The sequence below is a fragment of the Molothrus ater genome, chromosome 7 (genome assembly GCF_012460135.2).
Source record: "Molothrus ater isolate BHLD 08-10-18 breed brown headed cowbird chromosome 7, BPBGC_Mater_1.1, whole genome shotgun sequence".
Classification (NCBI taxonomy): domain Eukaryota; kingdom Metazoa; phylum Chordata; class Aves; order Passeriformes; family Icteridae; genus Molothrus; species Molothrus ater.
In genome coordinates this window covers 9869067-9878207 of record NC_050484.2, presented here as the reverse complement: position 1 = coordinate 9878207, position 9141 = coordinate 9869067, and the positions used below count along the sequence as shown (strand labels likewise).

Here is a 9141-nt window from a genome sequence, read left to right as displayed (position 1 = left end):
CTGCATGCTTGGGGGACTTCTCAGTTTGGGAACAGCTACTAATATTGTAATACCTGCTGTTAGAAAATGATTTCAAAAGGTGGACTTTAAAGAGCTGCAACTTTTACACCCATATGAGTGGGGATTAATTAACTGAGGCTAGTACTTGTAAAGTTCTGCTCCAGCTCGTCCTAGGGACATTGTAGCTTACTTTGATGCTTGGTTTTGGAATGATGAAGAACATTTTCAGTACATGTTACATCCAATATTCCCCTCAGAAAAATATCAGTATAAAAGAGTGAAATCCTCAAAACTGGAAAACAGATCCTGGGTTGTGAAAAGCTGTTAATATTTTCTTTTATTTTGTGTACATACATTTTATGATAATGTCTACTTATTTTGAAAAGCAGGTCCAAGTTAATGAACACTGCTAAAAATTAAGAGACAAGAAAATCAGTCTGTCATTTGAGGATGGATTTTGGATATTATCCTGATTTCCCCTTTTCCTTCAATGCACTTACTTTGGCACTAGAAATACTACAGATATCGAGCATTGACTGTACGTCTGGAAGCAAAACTACTTGTTGAAATTAGAGGATGTATGCTGGCATTCTGATTGTATATGTAATTTTTTTCAAGTAATTATTGTATTAATAATTCAATCACTCAGGCTAAACGGTTGACAAATGTTAATGAATTCAAGACTTGTACAGTTCATCCTCCATTTCACTTTTACACAGCTTTGATCAAAATTCTTTTTGAACTAATGGAAAGATGATTAGCATTTTAAAACTAAATAATGATAGCTTTTAATTTTGAAGGATGAGATAGAATCTACCTCAAATTGATGGTACATATTATGCCTGTAGTTGTGAGTTTATGGCTGGATACTACGACTACAGGAACAGTATAAAATGCAACTGAAGCTTTTTGTAACAACAATTTTTTTCAAAAGCAGAATTAGTGAGCAACCCAAGGATAATTTGCAAACATACCCAGTGACTGCTTATGTATTCCTGTCAATGAAGAAGGATTTTATAGATGATGAAAGCTGTGTGTGTTGGGCTGATATTAGAGAACTATTCTTTAATTATTCAAATACTAAATCTGAAGTGGGATATGCTGAAAATAATATGTGACTGAAACTTTGAAGTAGGGAAAGAAATAATGCAGGTTTTAGCTGAGTTTTACCCAAATGCTAAATTCCTGTTTCTAGACTGTGCTTATCATGCAGGTTTCCTGTGTTCAGTTTACAGTCTGCAATTGCTGCTAGCAGCTTATGTTGAAAATGTAACCTGGATGCATCTCCCTTGGGTCTCTCTTTGGGCACTGACAAGTGACTGAGCCATGTAGAAATCTGGGAGCTCAGCAGTTCTTCCAGTACATTTCTGACCCACTGCTGAACACTGTTATGTGAGAGTCTCTTTCTAGCCCTGCTGATGCTACTGCCTCATCTGACAGATATTCAGGTTTCCAATCCTTATTGCTTCTCCAGACCTATGGTGTTAATCAACTTTCCCTTATCTGTGTTTATCAAATCACTCAAAATCCTTGTAACTTTACAAAGTTCACGCTTTATAGATGTCATGCTGTGCTGTGGGTTATAAATGTATTTCCTGAATCTCTCAAAGCATTTTACCTGTGAAAGCTTTCTTCTCTCGTGGGCAGGCTGCACAGTGTCCCTTTCAGATGTTTTCCTGAATCTTTCTGAAAGGGGGAAGGAAGGCATCCTCCTCCAGCTGGTGATGGGTCATTCCCAAGTACAGTGATCCATAACAGAGGAGGTTACTGCCTTTCATGGTATATTTCTCCACCAAAACTTCCTCACCTAAATTTAGGCTTTCTTCCACAATACCCATTTTCATTAGTGAAAAATTCCTGTTGTTTTAACTTGAAAATATTCACTTATGCATGCAACTGTATTAAAGCTGTTCAAAATTTCAGAGGGATATTATTACTTTGAATTAAATATAAAACTAAATGTGATTAAACTTTTTAGCAGGTAAGAGCTCTTATTCTAAATACATTCTTTCAAAGAGGAAAATTGTTTTTTATAAACAAAGAAAATACTTTAGTATTCACCTCTCTCCTCTTAAATTGCACTGAGTATGTGCCTGCTATGATTTCATACTGATGGGCTTTTGCTGTAATGACAGAAGGGAATAAATTCCCTTAAAAAGCACTTTGAGGTAAACATTTGAGGAGCTGATATTTCAGTTTTGAAAGTTTGTATTTTTCCCTTTGGTAATGCAAGAAGATGGCCTCTGCTGATGGCTCCTTAGGGAGCTATCAAACAAACAAATGAATAAAGAACATGGAAAAAGCCAATAGTTTGCATATAATCAACCTCGGAGACCCTCAGTTTATCACAACACTGGAAAAGTGCATTCAGTTTGGCAGTGCTGGAAGGTTGATGACTAAAGAAAGTGTAAGTTACAGAAGGACCTGGAGGGGGCACCATTAGCTAAAAAATGAAAGTAGTGAATATCCAATGTTCTCATAGTTGAGGGAACTAGATATGGTTTTTCTCTCCTTGTTTTGAATCAAGTGAGTATTATTGAAGCCCGCACTCCAAGTTATACTTAAAACTATACTAAGGTACTTCTTAGCACAATATAATAATCCTTTAAATTTATATATTTAATTGTTTTATGAGAATTGCCATTTCTTTTTTTTCATATTAGAATAATAGTATTGCTACACATTATCTTGCTGGAAAATCAGTTAAGGTGAGAATTCTGAAAATAAATGTGCAACTCTGTTCTAATTTTAAAGTGATTCCTTGGCTAAAACTTGGGAAGAATTCTTGGCATTTGTTTATTCCTCCTCCCCTGCCAACACTTTTTACACTGCTGGGTGACTGGTACCACAAGTGTTGACATTTCTCATATCCGATACTTCACCTTGCAATTCTGACATTCGTTCATCCTGGCAGGAATTTATTTAATTAATTACTTTTATCACCCTTCCCAGCTTGGATCTCCTGATGTTGGTTGCTCACCTTTTTTATAAAAATATTTACAAGACTTAATACAGTAGTCACTTCACATGCAAAAGCTACACTGGGCTTTTTTTATCTGTAGTTAAGTTTAGCAGAACTATTTAAGATATTGCTAGTAATCATTTTAGTCAAAGCTTGGTATTTTGGGATCATATTTGAATGTACCTTTGAGGTAACCTTTATCACCAAGGCAGTCTGTGTTCTACAAATCTAACTCTTTGACTTTAAATCTTACTCTTCTACATCTCAAGAAATCCCCTGTATCACTGTGGGCCTGAATTAGAGTATGCAATAAATAAAATTACCTCACTTTTTGATTCTGAACCTTTCCTTCAGCAGAAATATGAAGATACAGAGCCTGAATGCCAGCTGCCAGTGTAGATTCCACCATCAGCCCCAGGGAATGGTTGGTGTGAGCCCTTTTTGGTGCCTTTACCCAGTGAAGGCAAGAAGCACTCCAGCAGAGAGTCCAGCAGCGACTGAGGAAAGCCACAGGAGCAGCAAAGGCAGGGGTAGGCAGCCCCACAGAAAATGCTCTGTGAATGGATAATTCACATAGCCCTGTTTGGCTTCCTTCGCTAGTCAGGCTCTTCTTACAACAGGCTCTAGGCTGAGATTCTTTTAACCATTCTTTTCTCATTTAAACAATGTTACTTTTGTGACTTGAAAAAAATTTACACTTTGTCCCACAGTCATCTTTGTGTCAGTATTTTGTGCATAAATTGTATGTACATCCATTTAACTGATGAGGAGCCATAACTTTGAAAGAACTTAATGGTAATAATAATGCAGTAATTATTACAGTAATAATATTTAAAATTATCCATTTCTTGTTAACTGAATAGAAAAAAACAGAAATAGATTGAAACACAGATCAAACAACATAGCTTGCTCTCATTCTTGATCTGTCAAAAGCATTACACTTTTTAATTATTATAGATTACAATCAGGTAATTACAATTACCTAATTTTTATGATAATAGATTACAATTAAGTCTCAAATGATCACCATGCCTGAAATACAGGAATGATCCTCTGAGTAGCTCTCTGCCAAGGGCTTGGTGACCTAGGTAATCGGGAAAAAGCTACAGAGATTTTCCACATCTTTGTTTCTACCTTGAAAAAAGAGTTTGAAGTAGTTTCTGCAAATCCTTACACTGCATTTCAAACCACCTGAATGGACTTCACCTGATTTTGGCTGAGGTCTTCAAGGTATTCAGACAAATAAAAAAATTATCCTTCTATCTTACTCTTCATATCTGACCATAACCACTTTCATGTCCAGGTAACACTTTTGCCAGTTCACTTTTCTTACTGTTAATTTAAATGATGAAAATCTATCACCAATATTCAGTGAAATGACCCAGGACTACTTAGACTCTTTAAAAAAATGATTAATTGTGCATTTTTTTCATGGTAAATATGAAGGCTTTAGAAATACTTTTTAATTAAAGAAACAGCATAAAGTATGCAGAGAGAAAGAATGGATTTTTGGTTGGAAATGCTCATAAAAGAGTACAATGAGAGATATTAAAGGAACTTAACAGTTCCAGCTTCTTCACTTGACCAGATTGCAGGAGATGGGCAAGTAATGAAAATTAAGCTTTCTTTGGGCCCTTACAGAAAAAGTATACAGCAAGTTGAGGACTTTAGTTCTTTAGGAAATAGTCACTTTATGGATTGATGTATCAAGTTAAGGGGTAATTTATGCTCAAGACAGGGAATTCATAAATGCTTTGAAGAAGGTTGAAATACATGTTTTTAGAATCCCCAGCACGAGGATTTTCTTTCAGTGGAAAGACAAGTCAGGGAATTTCAAAAGCTGCTGTTCATTCACTGCCTGAGACCTGACAAGTAGTGTACAAAACTTTCACCTTACTGAGAAAGGTCTGTCTGCATCTTAAAAACTAAAAATATTTGCAAGCATGCATGCACTTACATTCTACAACAGCTTCTCATAAAGGAAAATAGGAATTAATATTTTAAAGGAACTCCAGCAAGTTTGAAATTGTAAAGAAAAGCTTTTAAAAACAGAATAGTAGGACTTTAGCCTCTGTTGTTTCAGTTGCACACTAAAAATCTCCAGAGCTCTTCCTTGAGACTGTCTTACACACCTTATTTATTACACCTGCTGTTTTTGCTGGATGTCATTGTCTGGCAGTTTGGTCTGATCTAGAAAGACAGCTTGGGGGTAAGCAGGAGTGCAGACATTGCAGGTGCTTAAGCAATTATTGCAGACACACAGATCCATTTAGTTCCCTGGAAAGTGTTTTGAAGCAGAACTGGTTTGATTTGAGTCTAGGTATAAGGTTTTAATGCAGATCACAGAAAGTACTCTTGTTTTGAATCTTTATTCAAAAAAACAAGTCAGCTTGCTAAAAACCAGAATAGAAGTATTTGCTTAGACATTTTTCATCCAGCGGCAGGGTAGTGGAAGTTCTCTTGGCTCCCCACCAGCAGTAACAAGGAAGCACACGGTGAGAGCCCGGCCATACCTGTCTGTACTCACTCCTGATCCAGGAGCAGTTCTCTACACACACTTCCTCACACCCCTGCTCAGCTTTGGACTCGCATTCAGACCAAGGCAGGAATGTTTGCGCCAAAGTAAGAGACCCCTGCAGAGCCAGAGGTCACAGCTCGCTTGTGCTGGGCTCCTCCGGGCCGGCCGCTGAGCCTCCCGGCTGCTGGGCTGGAGGCTCATCCCCGTCAGGCGGCGGGGCCGGGAGCGAGGGTCTGGAGCCAAAGTAATTCACCAGCCTCTGCCTCGTCGCCGCGACTTCTTCTTGGAAGGAGTTTATTGTGCGGCTGCCAACTTTGCACTTGAATCAAAGCAAGAGATGGAGCCGTTCAGCAGAGCAGTTTAACTCCGTAGTTCAGCCACATTCCAGCCCCCTCTCTTGAGGCTGCATTCGGGTATCAGTGCTTCACGAGAGCAATCATAGCCTGGTCAGCTTAGTGCACAGCCCTCCCAGCTATCTGTGACATATCCTTGGGCCCGAGCGTCTCCACCTGAAGCTGCTGCTTCAAATGTTTTATATACTTAGAAATACGGCCCTATTATGGCCAAGATCCCTTTTGTACCTTGAAACATTGCTCTAAATCATTCACAGTTCAAGTTAGGTAACACCACTCTTAGTCCTCCTTCTAAGATATCACTGTGCCACATTTTTTGGTAGGTTAATCCTAGTTTTTGTACTTTAATCTGTTGCACAGTGACCTTAAATGCTTAACCTTTGACAGTCACCAGGAATATATTTAATACAGAATTAAATAATTAAATTATAATTTAATTATTTAATTATAATTATTTAATATATTTAACTATTAGCAAGGCAGAGGTCTTATTTGTGCAAACCCACCAACAAGTAATATGCAGAACACCTTTTACTGTTCCTCATCAGGGAATTTGGTTCACTTGATCCTTACTGTCCATAGGATTAGGGCTCATAGATCAGCTGATCTTGATCAACTGAGCTGCTCAGTTGTGTGCTTTTTTACATGTCAACACTGTGGCATGAAACCCCAGAAGTGGGGAGGAGTAAAATACTTGAAATGAGCTTTAAAGTTTAATTAGGCAGATTTATATGTTAAACTGGACATGTGAAGAAATAATCTGGTAAAATTTTGTCTTTTTGTGTATGTTGTTGATCCCTCCTGAGAATGATAGAGCTACTCATTCTTGAGTTTTGTGCATTAACTATTGCACCCTATATATTTTTTCTTTGTTTTGATGAGTTGTTGGAAAAACACTTCTAAAGGAAGCAGGTGTGCATTCAAAAGCCAGACAATAAATTACCCTGAGAAGTGCTTAGGTGCAGATGCTTGGAAATCTTAGCAAGAAAAGTTGTTTATATTCTAGCTTTGCATTTCAGATGATGTGGTTAACACTTACAATGCAGGTCCTCAGCCGTGTCATCTCCAGCATGTAGTACTCCTCCATTGTCAGCTCATCAAAGTGCTTGGGAAGGGATAAAAAGTCACAGGTGTGACGTTTGGTGTGTTCCTCCCTGCAGTATAAACCCAGAATAAGAACAGATGTTAAACCCATACAAGTGCATTTCAGGAGAGGAAGAGATCTCTTCAGTACTTGTGCTATCACCAGAAATAGTATCATATAGAAAAGATGAAAAAGATTTTAGTGGATCTCAGATAAAAGCTAGTTGAAAATTTTCACAGTTACTGGGCAAGATAAGCTTCTAGTTTTGTGCACTGTCATACTGGAAATCGACAGGGACATGAACTCACTGTAAAATTACTAAATTGTTGTATCTGTGCTTACCATGGGTCATCATTTGGTTCCCAGCCCACCAGTTCTAACAAGCAAAAGAAACATTTTGCCACATCTGGTTCATTTGTACTTGGACAGTGGATGAAGCCAGCCTTTGCCATCTGCAGGGGACAGTTCAGAAGTTTAGAGCATTATCCCACACACACTACTCAAATTTACTCATATTTCCTGACACTTTGGAATCATATCTAGTCAGAACACCAAAAATTAAGTTTGTTTCAGTAACCAAACACCTTCTCAGGTAACTCTAGCATTATGACTCATCTGTGATTCTGGTTGGCAGTGTCATGTGTGTGCCAAAGTAGAAGTCAGGTGGATTTTTTATTTAAATAATTTCCATTTCTGAATTTGAAGTAGTGATCATTCCACTACTTTATCCTTCCTGCTGGATCCGTACTTGTTTAACTGAGGCTGCTTTGTCACAAATAAAAATTTTCAGTTAGAAAGACTATTTAATACAAGAAATTAAGTTTTAAATTAGAATGTTTTTATGTTTCATTTTTAATTAGAATGTTCTTTAAAAAGAGCAAAAAAAAAAAAAGGAACAAGAACAGTAGCTATTAAAATCTGTAAGCAGACTGAACACAAAAACAGAAAATCCCACTACAGTATTTCTGAGCAGGGAACAGAGGAAAGCTGAGAATTTAACTTTTCATCTTCAGGCTTAGTGGACTCCTCTTGAATCTGAATATACTTAACAATGACTTCACATTAGGCATAGTATATATAAATTAAGGCAGAGGCAAAACAACCATTTTCAGACTTACATTCTCTGGAGTGCACTTGCAGTTTTCCTGGAAGGGCCATGTGGTGAAGGTTTTTAAACGGGTCTCATAGTCATACATCTCCTTAAAGTCAGTTAAGAGCTTGGAAGCTGAGCTGAGCTCCTGCAGCAGTGTCTCCATCTGTGAAGCCTGCAGTCAGTGAAGAGCAGAGCCTCCCTCCTGCTCTCACATTTAAGGCCTTTGCTAATTGGTAACACATTGCATCTGGAGAGTAGGGGAAGGCCTAACAGAGCCTTAGTCCCTAACACAGGTGAGTTTATGGCAGGACAATCAGGGGAAATGAAGCTGCTGGAATTTCTTCCCCTTGGGTCACAGTCTGTGTCCTTGGTCACACAGGACAAAGACACTTCTTTAACTGAAAACTTTTTAAACTTTCCTTTTTTAACTGAAAGCGCCTATGGGTAAGATTTTACAGTTGAAATGTCAAAAACTGCAGGTTAAAAACTCTAGTTACAAATACAGAAACTTTGCATATAAAGTTTTAAAAAATACTATTCTGATTGCAAGCAAAGGGGTTGAATTGACATTGCTATTTGAATCCTTCAGTGTTTCATGAATTTCACATTCAGAGATTAATTAGTAGGATTGTCTTTGCAAATAGTATTGCATTTCTTTAAAGAGGAGGTGGTTATTTTATAATTATTCTCTGTTCTTTTAAAATGTTATAGAGCATGCCCAGATGCTGGATGATAATATTTTAAAAGGTATGTATCTGTAAGGGTTTACAGTATCCAAGCATTAAGCTGTCATTTTATAAACTCTCTCCTATTTTGCTACAGAGTCCAGTTAAATTCAGTAGAAGTTTAAACATCAGTGTCATCAAGACTGCTGCATGCAGCAGTTTTCTAAGCCAAGATCTTAACACCTCTGAAGGATGTTGCATTGTGAGACTTGAAAATTTAAATCTTCTCTGAAATACAGATGGAGTAAGTGCAGAAAATAATCCAGCTCATTATTCTGTCTAGATGTGGTGACAGAAATGAGATTAAAGAACATTTGTATAGGACTTCCAGTGTCAGCTCTTAGGGCATTGTTTTTACCTGGATTTATAAATGCTACATCATTGATTCCTCTGGGACTGTACTGAT

At 37.6% G+C, this 9141-nt stretch overlaps 1 protein-coding gene across 1 annotated transcript; it reads right to left on the bottom strand.

Moving 5' to 3' along the window:
- Positions 1-5352: 5352 nt before the first annotated feature.
- On the bottom strand, positions 5353-8553 carry LOC118688881 (baculoviral IAP repeat-containing protein 5.1-like). The gene is made up of 4 exons (XM_036386814.2): positions 8036-8553; positions 7260-7369; positions 6873-6987; positions 5353-5799 (listed from the first exon to the last, which is right to left on the bottom strand). The coding sequence occupies exons 1-4, from the start codon at positions 8171-8173 to the stop codon at positions 5611-5613; spliced, it is 552 nt and encodes a 183-aa protein (XP_036242707.1). The 5' UTR covers positions 8174-8553; the 3' UTR covers positions 5353-5610.
- Between the last annotated feature and the right edge of the window lie 588 nt (positions 8554-9141).

Coding starts and splice junctions, on each gene's coding strand:
- LOC118688881 (XM_036386814.2), bottom strand. CDS start 8,173: ATGGAGACACTGCTGCAGGAGCTCAGCTCAGCTTCCAAGCTCTTAACT. Junction 7,370..8,035: donor GCAAGTGCACTCCAGAGAAT/GTAAGTCTGAAA, acceptor TGTCCCCTGCAG/ATGGCAAAGGCTGGCTTCAT. Junction 5,800..6,872: donor CACGGCTGAGGACCTGCATT/GTAAGTGTTAAC, acceptor CTTTGATTCAAG/TGCAAAGTTGGCAGCCGCAC.